Source organism: Helianthus annuus, chromosome 1 (assembly GCF_002127325.2).
Source record: "Helianthus annuus cultivar XRQ/B chromosome 1, HanXRQr2.0-SUNRISE, whole genome shotgun sequence".
NCBI lineage: Eukaryota > Viridiplantae > Streptophyta > Magnoliopsida > Asterales > Asteraceae > Helianthus > Helianthus annuus.
In genome coordinates this window covers 5,096,754-5,123,457 of record NC_035433.2, presented here as the reverse complement: position 1 = coordinate 5,123,457, position 26,704 = coordinate 5,096,754, and the positions used below count along the sequence as shown (strand labels likewise).

Below are 26,704 nucleotides of genomic sequence, written 5' to 3'. Positions count from 1 at the left end.
TTTCACATATATGAAGAGTTAAGAGTCTCAATAATTATATATTTAAACTCTAATAAAACTCATCAAATGTCACCATTAAAACTCTACTCAAGAGTTTCACATATGAAGAGTTAGGAGTCTCAATAATTATATATTTAAACTCTAATAAAACTCATCAAATGTCACCATTAAAACTCTACTCAAGAGTTTCACATATGAAGAGTTAAGAGTCTCAATAATTATATATTTAAACTCTAATAAAACTTATCAAATGTCATCATTAAAACTCTAGTAAAAGTCTCACTTTATTAGAGAAATAAACTCTAATAAAAACTAATAAATTGACTTGAAACTCTCCTTAAGAGTTTATCTTCCATATGAAGAGTCTAGTAAATGATTTTAATTTCATTAAATTCATATAACTACCACACCATCACTTTATGGTGATTTAATTCCTTGAAGCCAATCAACCATTAACTTCAATGAATGACATTTTATTTCTAAATCATACAAAGCATTAAAACAATGCTATAACAAATTGCTTATATAAAATGTCAACATAAAACATTTCAAAGCATTTGTATTTTAACCATTTTCAACAATCATGTTAAAATGAAAGAAATTCTAACGCGCACGTTAGAAATATTAACATTTCCACAAAATGTTAATTCGACTTGCTAAAACACATATATGGTTCAAATAAATAAGTCATTTCTAATACACCGTTAGAAACTAAACAATTAAAAAATTGCTTCAAACTAACGCGTTTCATGAACGTTTCTAACACACATGTTAGAAGACAAATGATTACAAAAATCATTATAAGACTTATTTGTTCATATCAATCCATGGGTGGATGAATAGTCTACTTTAAATAGAGACTTAATTAGAGACATAAAACTCTAATCAACTAACATAAAACTCTTATTTAAAGTAATAAAAAAAACTCTATTTATGAGAGTTTAACGTTTACAAAAAACATATGGTTTACACCAATAATTCCGGTCTAACACACATGTTAGAGAATTTAACGTTTACAAAAAACGTATGGTTTACACTAATAAACCCGATCTAACACAAAAGTTAGAAAAATTAGCGATTCCCAAAATCGTTTAAAAACCTAACGGTTGAACCAAAACCATTCGTTTTGTACCGCGGTATAGGATTTAAGATTGTATCTCAATCTCAAGAAATCCAAACACAACAAGTTGTACCACATACATATTTCCCAAAAGCAAATATTTACAAGATCATAATCTTTAAAATATATATATATTTTTTTATTATTATAAATCCTTTTGTGAACCCAAAAATCCTTATAAATAAGGTTTTAAGATTGTAGCAACAATCTCATGAAATCTGTTTTAAGTTTGTAGGAAATAGGTTCACCTTTTGTAAAATATAATTACAAAATATATCGTAACGAGACTCTCGTTATTCTTAGGAAATATCATGGTACAATACTGGTTGCAATAACTAAATAAAAGAATATAAATATAATTATATATACCAATCTTAATTCAAGCGGCATCTCTGGTGGGTCCTTCACGCGCACTTGATAGCATCCTAGACTCGAGTATTCATCATCTTGAGTCTTGAAAAATACTACTTGACTGCAACAAAGAGCACACTAAAACGTTGACGAATTGGTTGAGGCACGTGTTCAACACGCTTCCCTTAAAACAGATTGCGCGCCTCTACTAAAGATGACGCGTCTGTCTCCCAGGGTACAACAGCCGAAGCAGTCTGTACTGCCGGAGATGGCTCACGGGCCCAAGGTTACACCCGGTAATTGTAGTGTTAGAACTTGTGGAAAATTATGATACAAAGGTGATGAAATCGTATAGAGAAAACATATTTCTCTAAGTACCCATCACATGGGTCTCCAAGTATTTCTTCTTTCCAAGAACTCTCCATATATTCATGTATATTTCTTGTATCCCTTCTCTTGTATTTTTCTAGCATTTTTCTCTATCTCAAAATGAGGCACAAAGCCTACTATTTTTTTACAAGAGATGTGGGTTATGAAAAGTTTCTCTTAAATGGTGATTTTATTAGAGACATAAAACTCTAGTAAAGTTTCACTTAATTAGGTATTTAATTAGAGAAATAAAAACTCTAATAAAAGCTAATCAAGTGACATAAAAACTCTACTCAAGAGTTTGTCACCATGAAGAGTCCCATAAATTATCACTAAATTAATTTCCATTCACATTATTCTAATTTTCCAACATGATGGTGGCCATGGAGTCACGGAAGTGAAATCGAGATGGTTTCACTTGCTATCAAACCAAATCCTCATTCATTGTCGTAGCACAAGCATCAACCAAACCTTTGTCACCCTCTCCCTAAGCCGATTTTTTTGAGATCGATATCCTGACAATACCACCGTTCAAAGTTTGTGTCTGTGTGTGTGGGAGGGGGGGGGTATGTATTTTGTTGCTTTTTAAATTCAGCTAAAAAAGTAATCTACCAAAACATAACATAACGTAACATAATTTTAATCCAATAAAAACGATAAAAAAACATTACAACCAAATGTATAGTTGAGATAAAAAAATGTAACTTCTAACACTAAAAAGGTTAGACCTAGTCGAACTCAGACATATAAATACCAAGGTTGTAAAAAGCGCAAGGCTGGTGAAGTACCTACTATCGTTTAATTGGGATTAATCGGATTGAGATTTTTTTATGTAATTTTCAATTTTATCTATACATACACACATTTATATTTTTTATAGGTAAGTATTTTAAGTAGACAAATTTTAACTTTTTCTCAACTCATTTTCTAAGTATACAAGATTAATTGTTGGAATTCACATGGTTTGGCTGGAAAGTGGCCGGAGTTTACAGGTTTTTTACCAGAGAATCTGGCCAGAATCGTCGATTTTTGGCCGGCTGACTAGCGATTAATCACCGACTAGTTGCGATTTTTATAACACTGATAAATAACACGACCCGACCTGTCTCGAACGTGCTCAACTCGAGTATAATAAAAGAGTAAATTACAAAACTCGTCCTTTATGTTGATATCAGATTGCAAAATGTGTCATTTGTCTTAAAAAAGTACAAAAAACGTATTCGATATTTGCAAACCCTTGCACGTTATGTTATTTAGCCCTAACTCAGATATTTTTCATGGTTAAATCTGACCAAGTAGACCTCACATAAGGGTATTTTGGTCGTTTTACTCTAAATATAATAATTATGTCAAAAAAGTATCACACACACACACACACACAGAGATAACACACTTAGCCACTACCACTCCCTTTACTACCACCATCATTCCCACCTCAACCACCATCCACCGCCACCCTTAGCCACCACCACTCCCACCTCAACCATAAACCGCCTTCGGTGAAGTAACCGCCGGAAAGAACACCGCTTAAAGCAAATCATCAGAAGACGGATATGAGCACGACGACTGCTAGATCTGGATATTAATATAAACTAGTACCAAGCACAACGACTTCTGGATCTGGATTTATGGAACGAATAACAGCAGCGGAGCTGTAGAATGAACGACGACAGTGGCGGATCTGGACTTAGGGTTTCGACGACGACAACTTTTATGGTACCATGGCAGTAGTGGTGCGATGACGGAGGAGCTTTGCGCGGTGGTGATGTGATGGCGGTGCTATAGCCGGTGGTGGCCCCTAATTGTATAGAGGGAGATGGAGTTGACGGAAGGAAATGAGTTTTGAGAGGGAGGGAGAGATGGCTTTTGATTATTTATTTATGTTTTAGGGTAAAATGACCAAAATATCCTTATGTGGGCTCCACTTGGTCAGATTTAACCATGAATATAACATAGTTAGTGCTAAAGGACATAATGTGTAAGGTGATGACGGGCCAGTTGGGAGCCCAACATGACCCGTCTTGGGCTCTAACCGTCTGGGCCCAATCACTAAAGCCCAAAGTCAATACTTCTTTCTGATAAGGGTCTTGTATATACGAGATGAGCGGGAAACTAAAGAGAAGAATCCAAGAATACTGCAAAGCATTAAATGCTTGATAGATGAAGAGAAAAAGGTTGCCGGAAACCTAGTACAATCAAGCTGGCCTCATTAATTGAAGCCTTTGATCCGACCGTTGGGGCTCATACAATCAACATGACACGTGTCTGAGTCCCCCAAAAACGGCAGAATGCCGTTAGATCATCCAGACGCCATTTACCAAGGGAGATAAGCCATTTCCTTTATATAAGGAAGGTAAGCAGCGATCCTTAAGGGCCAATGTAACTCTCACTTAATGCAATATGCTCTCTTTTATTCCGACTAACATACACTCTCATTAAATTCCAACACAATAATTAGTTTATTAGTATCCACACTACAAAGAAATATTCCGGCGATCATATTCGTCGGAATAGACTTCTCATTTTATCTCCGACAAGTTTACTTACTCTCACGCTGGAGTTTGGTCACGGATCCCCCGTCTGGGGCCCTTTGTGACAAGACTAACGGTTTTCTTTATTGTAGAAGATGAATACGTTTTTATACTTTTTGAAGATTACATGCAATCTGATATCATTAAGGACGAGTTTTGTAATTTACTCATAATAAAGTGAAAGATCTCTTTCATCATCGTCCTCTCCCGCGCAAGCTAGGGTTTTAGCGTACCATCTCTGATCTGCACAGATCACCAACAATCCTCGTAAATTTTAGGTATTACTTTCAAATTACACGAATTCTAATCAGTTTCTTTCAAATCTTAATTTCAATTTTCAATTCATCGCAACTTCTAGGTCAAAATAACCCAATTTAGTAGCAACAAACATATATTTAGCGTTAATTAATCTAATCTAATCAAATCGATCACATATAAATGTTTGCTAATCGTGTAATTTCCTTTTTTTGTTTGTTGAAATTGTGTACAGATTATAGTCATACACACGGATATTATACGCCATCATGCCTCGGTGAGATTTTTATTATTATTATTATTATTATTATTAATATTACTATTATTATTATTGTTACTATTATTATATATATATTTTTTAATTTTTGTTTTGAATTTTGTAAGTGATGTTTATGATGAGTGAATTGACCTGAAATCCCCAATTTTTGTTGAATTTGTAGGTATTATTGTGATTACTGCGATACTTACTTGACGCATGATTCTGTAAGTCATTCGTTATCCGCCTTTTATCCTTTTGTTTGGATACTGTTAGTGGTTTTATTGCAATTTGTGAATATACATTTATGTGGTATTTATTATGGAGTACTAATATTCTTTTGACTACTATGGTTTTGCAACTGGGTGGGGTTTTGAATTATATATGTCAAGGATAAGGGTTGAGATCGATGATGAGCGTGTGCGTTTTTTTTTATTCAACCATCCAATCTTGACATTCTCGATTGACATTAAAAATAGTCACAGTTCAATGCATTTCTAGATGTCACAGTTCAGTTTTTAGTTCTTTTTTTATATATATGAAAGAGTAAACTTCCATTTTGCTCCCTGTGGTTTGGTCACTTTAACGATTTTGCCCCAAACTTTTAAAAATAGTCATTTTCCTCCAATAGTTTGCTATGGTTTTTCCATTTTGCTCCCCACCTCTAACTCCATCCAAATTGTCTGTTTTTCCATTTTGCTCCCCAATCATAGGAAACTATTGGAGGAAAATGGCTATTTTTAAAGGTTTGGGGCAAAACCGTTAAAGTGACCAAACCACAGGGAGCAAAACGGAAGTTTACTCTATATGAAATTAATAGTTCAAAAGTTCACTCTTTTAAGAGAGATGAGAGAAACTAAGGTAAGAACAAGGTTTAAAAGTACGGAATTGTGCCTGAGGCGGAATTAAAAATAAAATGTAAAAAATTATAATCCGTATAAAAAATAAAATGCTAACTAATTTCATCATCAAATTCATCAAAAACATACAAAACACACATAAAAAAGCCATGAAATGTTTGAAATTAATAGAAAAAGTCAAAAACATAAAAAACAAACATCAAAACCCCCTGACGCACAGCTTTTCTAAGTGCCTCAGCCCTATGAGGTGCACACACAAAAAATCCTCCCGAGGCGCCTCAGACTCTTTTTTTGGGCGCCTCGCCTTGAGGCACGCCTAGAGGCGAACACCTCAACCGTTTTTTTTTTTTAAATGGGTAAGAAAGGGCCAGACATCTAATTATCCACCTGAAAAGAAAGTGGAAGAAGATTAAAGGAATAACTTTTATAAAAACAGAGATCAAAAGCACAAGTATAACGTACCTTGCAAGTTATTGTAACAAATTTAAAAATTTTAGATAGATTGTTTATTTTTTAACATTAATAATAAATAATTCAACATGCTTTTAGTGCATAGACTTCAACTTTCTGCAGCCTGATGTTTCATTTTTGTCATACTCAAAAACTCAATGCTTTCTTAGAGATAACAAACAGACCATCTCTTCTCATTGATTTGAGATAGAAATTTCTTTATAGTTCAATGAACAGCCGAGCTTAAACGAGCTCGGCTCGAAAAAAAAGCTCGAACGAGCCGAGCTTAAACGAGCTCGAGCCCGAGCCTAAAAAACAAGCTCGTTTAGTAAACAACCCGGAGCCCGAGCTTTGCTTATCGAGCTCGAGCCGGCTCGCGAGCCTAAACGAGCTTTCTGTTTATATATTTTTTATTAATATATTAAACATATATTTATATAATAGTAATTACCATTTATATAAATATAAAAAAATAACTTAATTATATGTATAATAATTAATATAAATTAATTAATAAATACTAAACGAGTCGAGCCCGAGCTTGAAAAATTACCTTCGAGCCGAGCTCGAGCTCGAGCCTGGTCGAGCTCGGGCTTGGCTCGGCTCGTTTGCACCCCTATAGTTCATTATATTCGATAATTAAACATTACATCTCAAGCGAACGCTACAAGGAGTGTATTTATCATCTTGCATGTGCTTATGTGATTAATAATTCGATCTTTCTTTCTGCAGCCTTCTGTAAGGAAGCAGCACAATGCAGGATATAAACACAAGGTACTCGCCTATGTTCGTTGAAACAAAACATGCAACTAACTTAACTTCTAAGGTTTCTAACTTGCGTATATAATCTACAGGCAAATGTTCGAATCTACTATCAACAATACGAGGCACAACAAAATCAATATCTGATTGACCAGAAAGTCAAAGAGCATCTTGGACAAGCTGCTGCATATCAGCAAGTTGGTGCTGCTTACAACCAACTCAGACCTCGTCTTCCTGTTCTACCTACTCCAATGATGCCGATTCCTGGGAATCCAATGATGCAAATGCCCGGAATGCGGCCACTCGCCCCGTTGCCAAGACCTATTACCGGTACTCTACCTAATTATGCATTGAGTTAACTGCCATTTTCGTCTTTGTGGTTTGTCCACTTATGCCAGTCTAGGCCGAATTTCAAATTTGTACCATTTCCGTCCCTGCCATTTTGAAACATGCTAGTTCCGTCCAAAAAATATAACGTCTGTAAAACCTGCCGTTTAATACAGGGTAAGAACGTCATTTTCCTTTTTTACACCATTTTCTCTTTTTTTTTTAATTTTCCGTTTAACAGGATTTAACAAAGGGAAAATTATTAAAGAAAATGACGTTTTATCCTTCATTAAACGGCAGGTTTTAACAAACGTTTAGTCGAGTGATAGATGATACATCATATGCAATTGAAAAAAAAAACCGTATGCGTCAAATAGGTGGATCAGGCTAGTCGAGTGATATGTCAAGACGGGTTAAGGCTAAAATGGATGAGAATTCGCTACGGGTCAAAACAGTGTGGGTTGATAAAACAACCTTTTGGCTACTTTTCAAATTTCATAACTAGTTATTATATTAATATGTTCACAAAACTGTTATCAAAATAATGGTCCAATTCTTTAATAAAATTTAGGAATTTGTGAATGCCAGAGTATACTTTTGTTGACTTGTAATTTGTAAACCATTCAGCCTGTTCGACTCTTTTTCACCAACTATTTAAGTTTTACCCATGTGACCCATTGTCAATAAAATACAACCAAACTGGTCCATTTTGGGTGACACGTCAAGATGAACCCAACATAACTCTTTATTTTATTAAGAGTAAACTGCCAAAATGGTCCCCGAGGTTCGGTCACTTTTGCCACTTTAGTCCAAAACTCAAACCTTTTGAATCTGGATCCCTGTGGTTTCAGTTTTGTTGCCATTTTCATCCAAAAGCAAATTCTGGTCAGATTATCCAGTTTTTTTTTTCCTTTTCTTTTTCTTTTTCTTTTTCCTCCCTTTTAATGAAAGGCAAAATGGTCAGTTTTTTTTAATTTGTTATAATAAAACGTTAAAATATCATTTTGCCCTTCATTAAAAGGGAGGAAAGAGACAAAAAGCTGGATGTTAACTAAAAAATCTGACCAGATTTTGATTTTGGATGAAAATTGCAACAAAATTGAAACCACAGGGACCCAAATTCAAAAGGTTTGAGTTTTGGACTAAAGTGACAAAAGTAACCAAACCTCAGGGACCATTTTGGCAGTTTACTCTTTTATTAATGAGTAAAATGCCATAATCATCCCTTAGGTTTGGGCTGATTTGCCTGTTACATCCAAAATAACTTTTTTTTTTTGTATTTGGACACTGACGTTTTGATTTTGTTGTCATTTTCATCCAAATCACAAATCCGGTTAAAATATATCGTTAACTCAGGGACGATTTTAGCAATTTACCCATATATTTCCTGTTTTTTAATTTTATTTTTACCTTTAAATAAAAATAATTATAATATATATACATATATACACACACTTATTTTTTTTAAATACTTTTACCTTTAAATAAAAAAATATTAATATATACACATATACACACACATTTATATGTATACACAGTTACACACCATACGTCCATACACACATTATCAGACCAAACCTCAGGGACAAATTTGGCATTTTACTCTTTTATTAATTTATGATTCACAACTGTTATCAAACCGTGTTTAACCTTTTTTTTTTGCTCTACCAGGATATCCCGGCATGCCTCCAATGTTGGCACCACCTGGCGCTCCTTCCATGCCCGGTCAGGTCAACCCATCCATGCCTGGTCAGGTCAACCCATCCTTACCCGGTCAGGTCAACAACGGTGTGCCAAGGCCTATAACCATTAGCGCCCCAATGATGGCGCCAGCCGCTCCAGGGAGCTCAGGAACCCTTACTTCAGGTGCACCACCGCCAATGTATACACCAGGCATGTATCAAGCCAGCCCCACAGCACCAGCACCGACGTCTGGAGGTTTTGAAAGTCCGAATGGTAGTGCCCAACCTCAGGAAGCTAACCATTAATATGTGTGAAAACACTGGTTTATGTTTCTTGGTCTACAACTGGGCTTGTATGAAATTTATCACACACACACTATCGATTCTATTTTTCCCTCCATATATTAGGATTGATTTTGTATGTAGGGTCAAGTTATTATTCTACAAAGGCTTCTAATTGTAAGAAGCGTAAGAAGGATTTATAGAGTGACAAGTGTCCAATAAGCTAAAACTAAACCCACTACATCACCACCAAAAACCTAAACCCCCACCCCCACCCCACCCCACCACCACCCAAAAACCTAACCCCCCAACCCCCCACCCAAAAACCTAAACCCCCCCCCCCCCCCCCCCCCCAACCCCAACCCCCAAAAACCTAAAAAAAAATCTAAAAAAAATTAAACACCCACCCCCACCCAAAAACCTAAACCCCCACCCCCACCACCTCGGCAAAATTTTTTTTTTTTTTTTTTTGGGTGGGTGATGTGTGTGTGTGTGTGGGGGGGGGGGGGTTAGGTTTTTGGTGGTGGTGGATGTTTAAGGTTTTTTTTTTTTTTTTTTTTTTTTTTTTTTTTTGTAGTGAGGTTTTTTTGTGTAGTGAGTTTTTTTAGGTTATTGGACATTTGTCACTCTATAAATCTTTCTTACACTTCTTACAATTAGGATCCTTTGTATTTGATCCTAATCCTTTGTATGAGATGTCTCCTTGAATCTATAATTTCTGTTTTAATGTATTTTATAATGTGGAACAAAGATTATCAAGTAGCTTTGTAGATAATTTGTTTGTTGAAAAGGTGGAGGTTATTTAGGTAACGGGTCAAAATCGATCAGATAAAATTTTTATTCATCATTGACTAAAAAAGGCATGCTTGGCAAAGCGGGCCGGTTGGGTCGGGCCAGAGTGGTATCGCTTTGGTAAAATACATATGGTTCAAGTCTATGCATGACAACACACGTTGGTCGGGTTGAATGTCAGGTCAAAGTGAGCTTGAGTGAAAATGAGTTTGGGTCAACACGTGCCTATTCAAAAAAGGTATCAATTTGGTTCGGTCCGTAATTCCCCAAACTAAAATGACCGTGGATTAAAATACGTCGTTTTATAATTATAAATGGTATATCAAAATAGGTTCATTTTTCATGTTTTTTAGCTTTTAGTGGCAACATGTATTGGGCAAGATGGCGGGTCAAACCCTAGGAGAGGAGGTAGAAATGATGTTATGGAGCTGGGGCGATATGGTGGTGACCAAAGCGGTGGTGTTGGCAGTGGTGCCGGAGAAGGCATCGACAATGACGGTGGTGGTTGCGGTGGCGGAGCTGGGTCGCTAGCGGAGGTGGTTGGAGCCGTGGTGGTGGTTTCGGCGAAGACTGGCTGACTGGCTGTGGTGGTGGCGGCAGGCAAAGTAAGGAGGTAGAGGCGATGGCCAATGGGTGGGGCGGCAAACAATGGTCGTTGGTGTTGTGCGTCCATCTGGATCTTAACTCTTAAGTGCGACCCTGACCCACTGTTTAGTTTTAATCGACCCATTTTAACCGGTTGTTGAGTACTTGAGTTGATCCTTATGAATCTGAGTGCACATTTTATTCTACCCAAATCAACCTATAGATTGATTAGCGGGTCATGATTGTCGGGCATAGGCATAGGTCATTTGATACGTTCCTTATCTTCTAATCGATATAACTAAACGAACTTATGATACATGATAAACTCGATGTGTATAAGTTTGTGGAGATTGTCAAATTTCTAAAAATAAAAGTAGCATGTGTACTGCTTAAGTTACATGACTTTAATAGCATACTCGAAGTCGTTTTTATGGAAAAGATCAAATAGGAAGTTTATTTTGGCTAGGAAGTGTAGGAAGCAATAGGATTAGGACATGCGACAACATTTAAAATAAAGAAAAAGGGTATTTTAGTCAATCCAACCCTTTCTTCTTCCTTTTCAAAACCCAGTAACTTCAAAACCCACCATCTTCAACCATTTCTTCACTTTCTATCTCAATAATCACTACATTATAGTGCGATTTTCATCACAAATCAATGATTCAAACACCCGATCAACGTGTTCTTCAGCTTTTTTTTTTTAGGGAAACCCAGTTTAATTTCACAAAAAATCTCGTTTTTCCGGTGATTTTGGAGATAATCACTCGATTCGTTCGATTTGAGCGCTGATAAGTGTTTCAATCATTCAAACTTCGTCAGTTGTTGAAGAAATCACTTCGAATTATGTAAGAAATTCTTTAATTTCATTTTACGATCTAGGTTTTTTATTTAGTCATTGCGTTTTACGATCTTGGCGGGGGTCCGGGGGCAGCGCCCCTGGTAGCGGGGTCCCAGGGGCGGCAGCCCTTGGCGGGGTCCAAGGGGCAGAGCCTCTGGAAAACTGCATTCGTAGACAGTGTTTCTGGTTCTGTAAACAACAGGTTCTGGTCATTGCGTTTTAGTTAGATTCTGGTTCTGTGAACAACCGTTTCTGGTTCTATGAACAACAGTTTCTGGTCATTGCGTTTTAGACAGTTTCTGGTTCTGTGAACAACAGTTTCTGGTCATTGCGTTTTAGAAATAAAACATTTTTGAAGTGTTTTTACTCATTGCGTTTTAGGTAAACACATTTTTATGTGTATTCAGTTAATTGTGTTTTAGAGAGAACAGTTTCTTTTGTGTTTTTAGGCCATTGCGTTTTAGAAATAAGACATTTTTAAGTGTTTTCTGGCCATTGCGTTTTAGAAATAAGACATTTTTAAGTGTTTTCTGGCCATTGCGTTTTAGAAATAAGACATTTTTAAGTGTTTTCTGGCCATTGCGTTTTAGGTAAAACACATTCAGTCCATTGCGTTTTATAAAGTACACTTTCTTTTGTGTTTTAGAAATAAGACATTTATTTGTGTTTTCTGGTCATTGCGTTTTAGAAATAAGAAATTTCTTTGTGTTTTTGGTGCGTTGTGTTTTAGAAAAAGTCATTTTTTTACGTTTTTTTTTTCATTGCGTTTTACGCAACTGGGTTTTCTCCGTTGCGTTTTACGCAACTGGGTTTTCAAAAATTTTTTTCGAAAATATAGCAATAGTATACTCGTTTTAAAGATAAAAAAACGCTCGTTTTTTTGGTGCAATTTTTATAAAAAAATAGTGTCGTATGAAAAAGTTATTAACGTTTAAAAAAATGGGGGGAATTGGAGGAGAGAGAAACTATTGTGCTGGATTGACTAGAATGCCCCTAACAAACCCACGCGCCTCTTTTTTTTTTTGCTTCAATTTCATTCATTTAATCTTAGCCCTTGATTAACTAAATGGATGGTCAAAATCACTTTCTAGCCTTCATAGCCAAATAAACTTCCTATTGTATCTCCATCCTTTTAGAAATTTATTATATAATTTAATAAAAGAAAAATAGAAATTTATTATATAATTTAATTTGGTTTAATTGTCGGTCACCACGTTATGCCCTTTAGACAAAAGGGTGATTCATTTGTTAGGGTGATCCTGGATGTCTAAGTCTTTGATGTTAAAAAAAGTGGGATAGAACAAGTAAAAAAAAAAGAACACCACCCTTTAAATAATCTTAAAATACGGAGAGAATGAGATAATTTGTTAATTGTGTGTCACCACGTTATGTCCTTTAGACGAAAGGATGATTCATTTGTCAGGGTGATCCTGAATGTCTAAGTCTTTGATGTTAAAAAAATGGGATAGAACAAGTAAAAAAAAGAACACCATCCTTTAAATAACCTTAAAATACAGAGAGAATGAGATAATTTTTTTTTTCATAATTTAGTGATCAAGTTATATTTCTAAGTTATCATAGATTGGTAACTCCACTCTTATTTGTAAATTGATATATATAGGAACAATGAGGCATTCTATAATGAACTACATAAAGTTGAAAGTTAACATTTCAAACTAGAATACTTGGTGCTAATTTAAGTATTTAACGTTAAAATCACAATTCAGTCCATATATCTATTCCCTACTTTAGGGAATCAAATGAAGTGCAAAAATTGATGAAAACGTTAAACTTTCCTTTAAATTATATGGTTTGTAATGGTATACGGATTCCAATATGAATGCTCTTAGACAGTCATTTTTTTATCGTTATTTATATTTTCTCTAAATTTTACGTATAAAGTGTGAGATAAAGACTCGAACGTAACCAGAGTTGTAAAAATCGCGACTAGTCAGTGATGAATCGCTAGTCAGGCCTAGTTGGACCTAATCAGCCCTAGTCGGCCGGCCAATAACCTGTACATTCCGGCCAAAACATGCAAATTTCGGCCAATTTCCAACCAATCCATGTGAATTCTAGCAATCAATCTTGTTTACCTAAAAAATAAGTATTAGAAGGGTGAAAATCTGTCTATTTAAAATATTTACCTATAAAAATGTGTATATGACTACGTAAAACTGAAAACTACATCTAAAATCCAAATCCGATTAATCCTGATTAATTCCGATTAATCGCTAATCAGTACCTCACTAGCCGACTAACCCTTGGCACCTTTTACAACTTGCTTTCAGGCAACGAAAAGTAAAAACATACAAACACCTTTGAACTAAATTTGCAACAAAATATAACTAAAGGAGTTAAATGCCATTTTAGTCCCTGTGGTTTGGGCAATTTTTCCAGTTTAGTTCAAAGGTTTCATTTTTCGTCTGTAGGTCCAAAAATGTTTCACCGTTGCCATTTTAGTCCACTGAGTTAACTTCATCCATTTTTATATGAACAAGAAAGGCAATTCAGTCATTTTATTTGGCGGAATTGCCCTTCTAGTTAACAGAATTACATATAAAATGACCGAATTGCCCTTCTTATTAGCAAAAAAAAGGATGAAGTTAACCCAGTGGACTAAAATGGCAATGGTGAAACCTTTTTGGACCCACAGACGAAAAATGAAACTTTTAAACTAAATTGACAAAATGGCCCAAACCACAGGGACTAAAATGGCATTTAACTCTAACTAAAGGGACTACTTGAGCTAACAATTGCAACAAAACATAACTAAAGGGACTATTTGAGCCAACAATCTAAAATCTACTGAGAACAGAGCGGATAAGGCATCTCAATTTATATCTCCCAAAAGTTATGCATACAGAGACACTGTCTCTATCTGCACTCTTACCTCAACCACCTAGGGCTGCCGGAAAAAATGGCGATCGCCGTCGCATCTTGCTGGATTAATGCGTTCGCCTCCGCCGGAGCTTCTCGCTCTTCACTCTCCTCTCAACGTCTCTTCTCCTCGCCGCCAATTTCAGCTACTCGTTTAGTCATTCCGAAAGCTACGAGTAAGCGTCAAAATCCGAAGAGAAATCAGAAGGAGAGTGCTCGTAAATCATCACCGGAGGTATATTCAGTAGTTAATAATCATGTTTCGTGAATTTGTTTAGTTAGTTCCAGTAATGTGCGAGTGAGAGAGCTTTTGAAGTTTAGTGTGATTTGTTTGTGTTAGGTTAGGTGTTATTTAGTTAAATATACGATTTCATTAGGTTTGGAGATGACTAAACCTAGTTTCAGGTTAGTGAGAGAATTTTGAGTTTTAGTGTGATTTGTTTAAGTTATGCCAGTTGTGATGTTAGTTAGGTGGCTTGTTTGCTAGTTGAAATTTGAATTTCATTAGGTTTGGAGATGATTAAACCTAGTTTCAGCAATGTGTTAGTGAGAGTGTGCTGAATTATAGTGTGATTTGTTAGTATTGGTTTAGTTGTTATGTTAGTTAGGGCTTGTTTGCTAGTTGAATATTGAATTTCATTTGGTTTGGAGATGATTAAACCTACTTTCAGCAATGTATTAGTGAAAGAACGTTGAATTTTAGTGTGATTTCTTTGTGTTAGTTTAGTTGTTATGTTCTTGAGGTTGCTTGTTTGCTAGTTGAAATTTGATAAAACCTAGTTTCAGCAATGTATTAGCCAAGGTTTAAAAGAACGGAAACGAGTTTCGAGGCGTTTTCCCTTCGCCTCACGAGGCGTAAGCCTCGAGGCGAAAAATAAATAAATATAAAAATTATACATATTATAAAAATAATAATACTAACTAATTTCATCATCAGATTCATCAAAATCATCAAAAGCACTTAAAAAAGACATGAAATGCTTGAAATTGACACAAAAAGTCAAAAACATCAAAAACAGCTATCAAAATGCCCTGAGGCGCAGCTTTCTTAGCGCCTCAGCCCCTCTGAGGCGCATATACATTAAAAACGCCATGAGGCGTGCCTCAGACTCGTTTTTTGGCCGTTTCGCCTCGAGGCGTGCCTTGAGGCGCATGCCTCAAACGTTTTTTAAAACCATGGTATTAGCAAGAGAATTTTGAAATTTTGTGTGATTTGTTTGTGTTAGGTCAGTTGTGGTGTTAGTTAGGTTACTTGTTTGCTAGTTGAATATTGAATTTCATTAGGTTTGGAGATGATTAAACCTAGTTTTAGGCTTCAGCAGTGTATGAGTGACAGGATTTTGATTTTAGTGTGATTTGTTTGTGTTAGGTCAGTTGTGATGTTAGTTAGGTTGCTTGTTTGCTAGTTGAACAATATCGATTTTCATTAGGTTTGGAGATGATTAAACGACCTATGTTCATTATCTGATTTATGCGTATGTTGCTCTGTGAGTGTTTAGAGGAAATGCGATGCTAAATTTAGCTCTATCCTATGGCTCACTGTGTTCCATTAAGTTAACTAATGGAACACATTCATAATTGTATTGTAATGCAACTGAAAACTTAAAGTGTCTGGTTCTGTAAATTGTCAACGGGATATTCTAGCTTCTAGATCTTACATTCATGAACTTGTTTACTTACTTTCAGCAACATATGAGTGATAGAATTTTGAACTTTAGTGTGATTTGTTTGTGTTAGTCAGGTGGCTTGTTTGCTAGCTGAATTTTGAATTTCATTAGTTTTGGAGATGATTAAACCTATGTTCGTCATTAAATTTGTGCATATGTTGCTCTGTGAGTGTCCAGAAAGAAGCTAATATTCAAAAGCTTTCAAGAAGATCAAGAGATGAAAAGTATTCAAATGCTGATGATTACAGTGATACAAAAAGTGCAGAACAACAACCTCAGTCAACCGCCTTCAAGTCGTTTGGTACACAGAGAAAAAACGCCAAAGGCTTTATGGGTAACTTGAAGGACCAACAGGTATTGAGAGATCATTTGAATTCATGATTTGATTCTTTTCTCTTTTTACGCTGAGACATGTAGATGGATTTATGGCAAAATATTGCAAATTGATTTCTCGATGTCATTTAAGTAAACACATTTATATGATTAGCCTGTGTTTTTTGAACATTTTATTTAAGTTGCATCATCGAGGTTCATTTGCTTGACCTCAATACCTGTAAAAGTGATCCTTAATTTACTGCAAGCTTAACCACCTTCTCTTTTACAGGGCGAGACTACTAAAATTCAAGATGCTTCTTTTCTTAATGCTGTTGTGAAGGTAAATATAATATAACAATCTACTTGAAGGTTTCAAACTGCACCTTTCATTAATAGTAAAACCACATCAATGATGATAAATTCTTGTATTATGCTCTCTGTTTCAAAAAAAAGTATATTAGCTTTTAACATTATTGTTGTTTATTTATTTTCTTTAGGTTTATTGTACTCATACTGCACCTGATTATTCCCTCCCTTGGCAAAAGCAAAGACAATATACAAGTACAGGAAGGTATGTATGTCTATTTCTTTCCATGCATGCGAAAATTGTAATAATATGCTATGCCGATAGTCAAACAGTTGTTTCTCATTGTTGATGCAGTGCTTTCATGATTGGTGATGGAAAGCTTTTGACAAATGCTCATTGTGTTGAACATAACACACAAGTAGGTTATTTCACTGTTCTTTATTGATACAATGATTTTAATGTAATTCAAAACCAGGTTATGTTAAATTAGATAACTTAATAAAAGATTTTCTTCTTATAAAAAACCCATGAATTAGTTATCTTTAATTATACTATCTTTGTCTTTACGAATTACGATTTACATGGCAAACTTGTAATGCCAGTAGCCTTTTTTTTCTTTTGAGCATATAATTGGTTTCTGTGCCTATTACAATATTATATAATTTTGAGCCCTAGTAGTTGATTCCATAAAAGTGGCATATGTTCATATTGTTGAGTACTCGTATATCTATTGATTTCAGGTTAAAGTCAAGAGAAGGGGAGATGATACCAAGTATGTGGCTAAGGTATTCTTACTATTAGGATAGAGTAGTAAATTCATTCTTAAGTCTTATCATGCTAATGTAAATATAATCTCAAAAGTTATTGCGACTTATTATCACACTAATAATTTCATTATTTGTATCTGGGATGCATTAGATATTTTGTCGGTAAATAAATCGTAGTTATCGCTTCTCATGTTATAATCAACAATTCACTTACAGGTTTTAGCTAAAGGCATGGAATGTGACATAGCTTTGCTCTCAGTGGAAAATGAGAAATTCTGGAAAGGAGCCGAGCCACTTCAGTTCGGCCATTTGCCTCGTCTTCAGGTTAATTTCCCTCCCTAAAAACCGAAGATAAAAATTAATGGAGTTTAATATCAAGGTCTATACAATTTTAGAATTTAACTTGAAGTTATTGACTGAACCTGTGAACCAAAAGTAAAAAAGTTATATGATCTGTGTTTGTAACTACAAACTTTTCATCTACAGGATCCAGTTACTGTTGTAGGGTATCCACTTGGAGGGGACACCATTTCAGTGACCAAAGGAGTTGTATCTCGAATAGAGGTTAGTTCTACAATATGGGTTTTCATGGTTGTAACTTGGAATTTCTAGGAATTTATCATTAAAAAATAGTCTGTCTATGCAGTTAATATCGGTGATATATCAGTGATATATTCGTTATTGGTCCCCATGTAAAATGTCGGTGTCAAATATTGGTCAGAATACGGTACGATATTATTGGCGATATTGACCGATATCTGACTGACATATCACCGATTTTTCCGGTACCTTTCTTCTTAGTTCTACCATTCGCCTTTCTTCTTATTGCTGCAATTATTGTTTTAAGCCTTAATTGTTAATAGTTAGTGTTAAATGTTAGTGTTGCAAGTCTTAATCAGTTCCTACTTATTACAATTGTAAGTGTTTTGCAAATTGTAAAATGTTAATTTGTTAATGGTAGGAGAGTATAGTGAATTGTTAGTGTTAAATTGCTTTATGTATAAATTCTGCATGATATCAAAATTACTGATATTCCACCGCATCGTCCGATTTTTACCGCATTAACTGCATAGCTGACTGTAAAAATATGCTGCTTATTTAAGCAGTAATTTAGCTTTATATCGAAAAATAGGTTGCAGTTTTATATAAGGATTTGAATACGAAGATGTCTAATGAGAAAACAGAATGATAATGCCCGTAGTATCTTGTGGTAAAAATAAAAAAGTTTATCTATATCACGGTCACACATGTTTTCATGGAAATTGGATTTCAATGGCAGGTCACCTCCTATGCTCATGGATCAGCTGAACTGTTGGGCATTCAGATTGATGCAGCAATTAATCCTGGTAAAGTCTAAGTTTCTCGTTAATTTGTAAGATTAATAAATAATAGTTTTTCCTTTTGGTTTACTAGTGTCATGACGCTTTATGTTTCTTCCTGCTGTAACCACTGCTTATACCAGCTATTTTGTAGGTAATAGTGGTGGCCCTGCTTTCAATGATCAGGGAGAATGCATCGGTGTCGCATTTCAGGTAAAATAGGGTCTAATATGCTCCATATGTTATCAGAAGACAATCTTATGTCGATTAGAAGGGTAAATTGCAATATTGCATAAACACAACCAAGCTTCTTTCAGGCTGAAAACAAAAACCACCGAAGCTCAAGTTTTTTACTTCTTTTTATTTAAAATAATCTTTTAAGGTAACTGGATTTTAGGTGTCGCATCAGGAAAAGCCTCAACCGGGTCAAAGTTACCTATGTGGATTACCATAAATATATATTGTTAAAAGTTTAGTGTATTTTTTGCCAAAAAAGTTGGTTACTTTTATGTTAAATAAAAAATTGGACGAAAGTTGGTTACTTTTTTTTATTCAATTTACCCTATAAATAAAATATGTTTAATTTAAAAACTGTTAAACCACAATGGAGTGTTGTAAGTCAAAAAATCAAAATTCATACTCTTTTTTTCTAAGTAGAGTGAATACATTAACTAACTAAATTTTACATGGGATATAGTTTTTCTATATGGAGAAACAAAGTTCATGTACACATCTGATGCTCCTGCAGTTTTGACCATGGTTTGTACAGCAGCAGTTACTTGTTTCTAGTGAACATAAAAGAATCAGTCCTGAACAATATATCATCAGATTTCTTATTAGTCTGGCTTGCTTTTGTCACCAGAAAACACTTCTTTCTTGCATGTGTTATTTACACCTATTTATGTTTTTAGGTGTACAGGTCAGATGATACTGAAAACATTGGGTATGTAATTCCAACAACTGTCGTGTCTCATTTCCTAGATGATTATGAGAGAAACGAGAAGTACACAGGTGAGAGAATATTTCCTTTACTGATTACACCTATTTTTGTTTTTTGTTTAATTCAACAAGTAATAGTATTCTTTTTAATCATAATCAGTATATTCATTTTTAGTATTATTATTTTTAGTTGGGCTAATCAAGACTTATGCAAGCCAACCTTATAAACCCCCCCCCCCCCCCCCCCAAACCCCCCCCACCAACCCCCCACAACACACACACACACCCCTCTTTCACTTATGTTGCCACTAATATCGGTGATATATCACCGATATGTCGGTTATTATCCCCATGTAAAATATCGGTCAGAATATCGACCAAATATATAACTGATATATCACCTATTTTCCCGATATCAGTACCTTTCGTCTTAGTTCTACCATTCGTCTTTCTTCTTATTGCTGCTATTAGTGTTTTAAGTCTTAACTGTTATTTGTTAGTGTTTTAAGCCTTAATCAATTCCTACTTGCTACAATTGTTAATGTTTTGCAAGTTGCAAAAGGTTAATTTGTTTATGGTAGGAGAGTATACTGAATTGTTAGTGTTAACTTGCTATATATATAAATTCTACATGATATTAAAATTACCAATATCCCACCGTGATAACCTATATCTCAAATATTTACTGCCCTAACTACTTAGCTATATCGACATATCTCATACAACAAAGATATTTAAATTCAGGTTTCCCTTCCCTTGGAATATTATTGCAAAAGTTAGAGAATCCAGCTTTACGTGCCTGCTTAAAAGTGCCATCTAACGAGGGTGTACTTGTCCGTCGTGTGGAGCCCACTTCTGGTGCCAGTAATGTCTTGAAGGAGGTGCACTGCTAATTTAAACTTTAACATATTCATATTCATATTTGTGGTTTACTACCAAGTTTTAGGAAAATTAATATACAAGTAAAATTACAATTTTCTTATTTTTTCCACAGGGGGATGTAATTGTAAGCTTCGATGGTGTAGAAGTCGGATCAGAAGGGACAGTCCCATTTCGATCAACCGAACGCATTGCATTCCGCTACCTCATTAGTCAAAAGTAAAGTCTCTGATTATGCTATTTAATTTGTCATAGCAACTCTTATGAGTTCATTTTCCATTTAAATTTGCTTTTTTTATCATTATAGTAGTAGCACTATGCTACTAAATGATATGCAAATTAAGTAAAACTAGTAATTTTATCCCGTGCGTTGCACCAGGAGTCGGGTTGGTTTGTCACGTTAGCAAGAAAAAAAACACTAAAAGGTGAAATACCAACAGGAATAAAAGTAGAGGGACTAAAGTCTAAACATGTATATAAATATAGTTATAGTTAACTAATAAGAAGAAAACTTTATTGAAGTAGAGGTACTAAATATGTATATTAGCAAAGTTCAAGGACTTAAAAGTAAAATACAAAAAAAACGTAAAAAAAGAAAAAAATAAAGGTTGCCACATGGCACACTCTAGTTGGCTAAAATGAATAGTGAGAACAACCAAGTTGCTTTTTAATATATATATAGTTTGAACAGAATTTATGTTAAAATTATAAAATAACTGCTTTGAGCTTCTGGTAGAGGTGGCAAAATGGGTGGGGCCGGACTCGTTGGGTAATGAGTTTGGGCCGGAACAATTGATTGAGTAGCTGTAAACTTGTAATAAAGGGTCGGGCCAACCACACTGTCTAACGATGAATGTTATGCTTTACAGATTTACAGGGGATATAGCAGAAGTTGGTATCATCAGATCAGGGGCTTTCATGAAAGTTCACACTGCTATGAATCCACGTGTTCATTTGGTAGGCAACTACCTCCGTTTTTTCTCTGTTTGTTAACCCTCGTAATCACTAAATTACTTACCAATATGGAAATATGTGGTGTAACTATAGGTACCGTATCATATTGAAGGGGGTCAGCCATCATACTTGATAGTAGCTGGCTTAGTTTTTACCCCTCTGTCAGAACCACTAATAGAGTATGCATTCTCTTTAAGTAATTCATTTACAGATGTGTTTTAAATATATTGATGACAGTAGTTATTAATGCTTTTTTTCTTTATTTTGCATATTTTCTACTCGACAGTGAGGAATGTGAAGACAGCATAGGGGTAAGTGATATTTTTTGTTGATGCAGTCATATATATTGGAATTCATTGGTTTAGAACTAGGGATGTAAACGAGCCGGGCCGAGCCCGAGCTCGACCAGGCTCGAGCTCGGCTCGTTTGTTTTTTATTAAGCTCGACCAGGCTCGAGCTCGGGTCGATTCGAGCCTATTTCTTTGAGCTCGAGCTCGGCTCGCGAGTAAAACCCAAAGCTCGAGCTCGACTCGACTCGGCTCGAACTATTTTGAGAACAACCTTAAACGACCTAAAAGCTCGGCTCGAGCTCACTTCAACATCGCTTAAACGAGCCAAAGCTCGGCTCGAGCTCGGCTCATCGATGTTATCATCATTATTAATATATTATATATAAAAAAATTAAAATTTTGTATGGGCTCGTTTAGGCTCGCGAGCCTAAACAAGCTTTGTATTTCAGGCTCGAGCTCGGGCTCGATAACAAAACGAGCTCTATTTCAAGCTCGAGCTCGGGCTCGGGCTCGTTAAGGCTCGGCTCGTTCGAGCTTTTAACCGAGCCGATCACGAGTAGCTCTCGAGGCTCTGGGCTTGTTTACACCCTTATTTAGAACTTAGAAATTCATTTGGTTATTGTTTCTTTTTTTTTTTCAGTTAAAATTATTGACAAAGGCACGGTATTCCATGGCGAGGTTCAAAGGAGAACAAATTGTGATTTTATCACAGGTTAGCATTCTTGAATCTTGATGTTAGATATAAATGGGTCAAGGTAAACTATTTAACTAAAAGATAAACACGGGTCAAACAAGTCATTTGGTTAATAAAACTTTATTAAAGAGTTTGCATCAAATAAAGCTAGATATTAAGTTTTACTTATTTTTGCATTTAACTTGCAGGTATTGGCAAATGAAGTTAACATCGGGTATGAGGATATGAGCAATGAGCAGGCAAGTATTCTTTCCTTTAACCCAAAATTTATTGTTTTCTTATTATTATTATTGTTGTTGTTGTTTCATATTTTTTTTTTGAGTTAATTACTGTTTTCGTCCCTGTGGTTTGTCAAAAATCACCATTTCAGTCCATTAGTTTAAAAATTGCGATTTCAGTCCCTGTGGTTTCACTTTCGTAACTATTTCAGTCCACCTTGTAACCATTTCAGTCCCTGTACTTAACAGAATAATGGACTGAAATGGTTACAAAAGTGAAACCACAGGACTGAAATGGTTACGAAAGTGAAACCACAGGGACTGAAATCACAATTTTTAAACTAATGGACTGAAATAGTGATTTTTGACAAACCACAGGGATGAAAACAGTAATTAACTCTTTTTTTTTGTCATTCCATGGTTATTTTACTCAGGAGTTAATTACTGTTTTCGTCCTTGTGGTTTGTCAAAAATCACTATTTCAGTCCATTAGTTTAAAATTTGCGATTTCAGTCCCTGTGGTTTCACTTTCATAACCATTTCAGTCCCTGTGGTTTCACTTTCGTAACCATTTCAATCCATTTATTCTGTAAGTACAGGGACTGAAATGGTTACGAGGTGGACTGAAATGGTTATGAAAGTGAAACCACAGGGACTGAAATCGCAATTTTTAAACTAATGGACTGAAATAGTGATTTTTGACAAAACACGGGGACGAAAACAGTAATTAACTCTTTACTCAGAGATACTAACCTTATTATGTAAAATAATTCGACAGGTTCTGAAGTTCAATGGAACTCGAATAAAGAACATTCATCATCTTGCTCATCTTGTTGATTGTGAGTACATGGTCTGCTTATATTACTTTGTACAAAATCTACAAATAGCAGAATGGACCATATGGGTCACGGGTTAAAATGAATCCGGACTAAATGGGCCATTTTGTTACCAGCTGACATGGGTCTGGGCCAACAAATTCTGTTTTTGCATTTTCTTTTAATTTCACATTAAACAATACATAAAATGCAATTCAAATATCATTATTTGTTGCTATAAATTAAAAAAAGAGTAAATTACGATTTTGGCCCCTATGGTTATATCACTTTTACCATTTTAGCCCAAAAAGGAATCTTTTAACATCTGAGCCCCCAACGTTTTTTTTTCCAACCCTTTTGGCCCCTAAAAGTAAATGGATGAGGTTAGTATTAGGGGTCAAAAAAGTTAGAAAAAAAAGACGTTGGGGGCTCAGATGTTAAAAGATTCCTTTTTGGGCTAAAAGGGTAAAAGTGATATAACCGCAGGGGCCAAAATCGTAATTTACTCATTAAAGAATATAACACTTGAAATCATTTAATTACTTACAAGGTACACCGACTTTGTACTTATTCCATATAAAGAGATAAATAGATTATTATTTGAATAGTTGAGTTTTTGCAACTATATTTAATGCTTTAACTATCTAGACAATTCAAATAAAATAAACATGCCAAAAAAGTATTTGCTGAACAGTAACGTATCCAACCTGTAAACTCTTTAGCACTTTTTCAGTTTTATCCCACGTGGACCCGTTTAGTTTAACAATATTCTACCAAACAAACCCAAAAGTTTAACCAAAAGTCCAAATTGACCCTGTATGTGCCAAAACTGTGTTTCTGACATTTATGGTGTTCTTCCCAACAGCCTGCACAGACAAATACTTGGTTTTCGAATTTGAGGACAATTATCTTGCTGTGTTAGATCGAGAGGCTTCATCGGCCGCCTCACCCTGCATTCTTAAAGATTACGGCATCCCGTCAGAGAGGTCTTCTGATCTTCTAGAACCATACGTGGACCCCGTTGGTGAAAACCAAGTAATCGAACATCACGATCTTGGTGACAGTCCTGTCACAAATTCAGATTTCGGGTCTGATGGACTTCAATGGGCTTGATTTCTCTTCCTGACCCAAATGTAAGTCTCGATCCACACAAGTCATCTGCAGCCATATTTTTTAGGCTCGAGTGCCGCTGCAAATCGATGAAATTTCATCACTTTCGTAAACGGGCTGTTGGAGAAATGAAGACGTTGCAGCTTTGGCATGAAAGCGTCACTGCAGCGTGTGACACCGGTAAGCTAGCGAATTGTTGTATTTGTATACTTAGTTATTTATGATTTTTGATTTTTTTAACCATTTATAGGAGAACACCCATAATTCATTTAGCTCAATTAGCTTATAATCCCCATTCTCGCATGGGTTTATGGTTGGAAAACTGAAATTCCAACCCTCTTTTTGTGCCATTTTTGGATTTCATTTTGGAAGTTATTTTGTGATATGAAATAATTTTAATCAAATTCGCATGTCAGCAAAGCCGGTTAGTGTGATAGTGTTTCGACGTGGGTGTTTGGAAACTTTTAGTTAGCGAGGATGAATGGTCATAAATATTTGTTTATTTATGTGTCAGGGTTGAGATCCTGTACAAACAGTGCTGATTATAAGAACCGTAAGAACAGATCTGAACCATTGTTAATTTAAATCAAGGGTTGATATTGATTATAAATAAAACTCTTATAATTAAAAATTACTACTAACAAATTAGGGGTAATTTTGTAAAATTGCTAGTCATTTGACCATTTTCTATTAAATACAAATTCCACCAAGGTTTTTTAAACTAAAATAACTTTTATATACTTCATTATTTTTTTTAAAAATATATACCATAAAATCAAATATTTTTTTATCTTTAATATGAGTACCATATTGCTATACCTTTTTGTATTTATAAAAGTGTTTTTTAAAAAAAGTTAACAAAAGGTGTTTTATATTTGTGCTAATAAGGTGCTGATTATGTGTTAATTACAAAATAATACAAACAAACACCAAAAGTAGATATAATCAGCACATCTGGTGTGCTGATAATGGAGAACGATTGAAGATGTTGTGCTAATGTCGTTTATGTTGATAATGGAGAACGATTCGAGGACGATGTGCTGATAATGAAGAACGATTAATGATGTTGTGCTAATTATATAGTGTTGTGCTGATTATATTTTTTGTAATTATTTTTAATTAGTTATAAATAAATATGGTCAAAAAGTCTAAATTACCCCTAAACTAATTTTTTATTGATGGACACTTGTCAATTATGTATTGGTTCTTATGGTTCTTACAAACTTAAGTGTTTGTATTTGATTCCATTCCTTATGTGTCATACAGTGAGAAATACAACAAAGAATATAATGAGAACTAAGAAGGAAACATAAAAACCTGACTATTACATGATGACATCTTTTAATGTTTAAGCTCATCTTGGTGGTTCCTCACTCTCCTACCTTCGGTCAATAAGCACTATCAAGGGGTCTTGATTTATAGGTTTCACTCACTGGAACAAGAGATGAGTCCATGTAGAGTATTAGTATTCTCTCTCAATAGAGGTTCTTGTACACACTTGTAGGCATGGCCGGCCTTTAGGGTGGGTGGCGACATGTTATTTTTAAAAAAATCCGATATCTAAATGTAAAAATAAATAAATTAATATGGTATACTAATACAAACACCAACATTGACTCATTTACAAAACTAATTTTATGGTTTAGATTAGTTATTAGCCCATTGCCATTAGGTTTAAACCTTTAATGAGCCTAATACCCAATTTTGTTAAGGCCTAAGAGCATGTTTTTTCGAGCTCGAACAGGTTACATGAATTCTCGGGGCCGGCTCTACTTTACTTGCAATTTTACTTGTTCAGACGGTCAGAAAGAATTCTTGGATGAAGATTACTGTTATCACACTTAAATGAACATGAAAAGCTAGCGTCTCTTGGAGATCATAACTTGCTCAGCGTGGATACATATAAAAGGGTTTCATTGGTTACATGGGTGTAAATTTTTGACACGATACAAATCTAACACGGAATTTGCGGGTTTAGGTTTAGTCTAAACGGGTTCGGGTCAGTTTCAGGTTGAACCCGCGAACCCGTTTAGCTAAAGAGATCGAGTTCGGGTCAACCCATTTATGTTATACTACATAATTTTACATAT

The 26,704-nt window shown here is 35.1% G+C and overlaps 2 protein-coding genes across 3 annotated transcripts; both read left to right on the top strand.

Moving 5' to 3' along the window:
- Positions 1-4,496: 4,496 nt before the first annotated feature.
- Positions 4,497-9,388, top strand: LOC110943598 (U1 small nuclear ribonucleoprotein C). Of its 2 annotated transcripts, none has more exons than XM_022185337.2 (6): positions 4,497-4,649; positions 4,862-4,903; positions 5,067-5,109; positions 6,925-6,966; positions 7,047-7,284; positions 8,953-9,388. In XM_022185337.2, exons 2-6 carry the CDS (start codon positions 4,896-4,898, stop codon positions 9,267-9,269), a joined length of 648 nt encoding a protein of 215 aa, XP_022041029.1. In that variant the 5' UTR covers positions 4,497-4,649; positions 4,862-4,895; the 3' UTR covers positions 9,270-9,388. The 2 variants fall into 2 exon arrangements, with proteins under 2 accessions (XP_022041029.1, XP_022041033.1); XM_022185341.1 differs by having other exon boundaries at positions 4,523-4,649; positions 4,855-4,903.
- A 4,879-nt stretch (positions 9,389-14,267) lies between these two features.
- LOC110943592 (protease Do-like 2, chloroplastic) lies at positions 14,268-25,018 on the top strand. Its single transcript, XM_022185331.2, has 20 exons — positions 14,268-14,575; positions 16,185-16,361; positions 16,612-16,662; positions 16,820-16,893; positions 16,984-17,047; positions 17,370-17,414; positions 17,613-17,720; positions 17,883-17,960; positions 18,676-18,742; positions 18,870-18,928; positions 19,627-19,726; positions 20,399-20,535; positions 20,649-20,752; positions 21,403-21,490; positions 21,581-21,666; positions 21,774-21,798; positions 22,418-22,489; positions 22,660-22,710; positions 23,468-23,528; positions 24,370-25,018. The coding sequence occupies exons 1-20, from the start codon at positions 14,381-14,383 to the stop codon at positions 24,615-24,617; spliced, it is 1,890 nt and encodes a 629-aa protein (XP_022041023.1). The 5' UTR covers positions 14,268-14,380; the 3' UTR covers positions 24,618-25,018.
- Positions 25,019-26,704: the final 1,686 nt, after the last annotated feature.

Excerpts from the sequence above, each read along its gene's own strand:
- LOC110943592 (XM_022185331.2), top strand. The coding sequence starts at position 14,381 with ATGGCGATCGCCGTCGCATCTTGCTGGATTAATGCGTTCGCCTCCGCC. Across the intron at positions 17,048-17,369 it reads GTGTTGAACATAACACACAA|GTTAAAGTCAAGAGAAGGGG; the intron begins GTAGGTTATTTC and ends TATTGATTTCAG. Across the intron at positions 19,727-20,398 it reads GAGAAACGAGAAGTACACAG|GTTTCCCTTCCCTTGGAATA; the intron begins GTGAGAGAATAT and ends ATTTAAATTCAG.
- LOC110943598 (XM_022185337.2), top strand. Across the intron at positions 5,110-6,924 it reads CTTACTTGACGCATGATTCT|CCTTCTGTAAGGAAGCAGCA; the intron begins GTAAGTCATTCG and ends TTCTTTCTGCAG. Across the intron at positions 6,967-7,046 it reads ATGCAGGATATAAACACAAG|GCAAATGTTCGAATCTACTA; the intron begins GTACTCGCCTAT and ends TATAATCTACAG.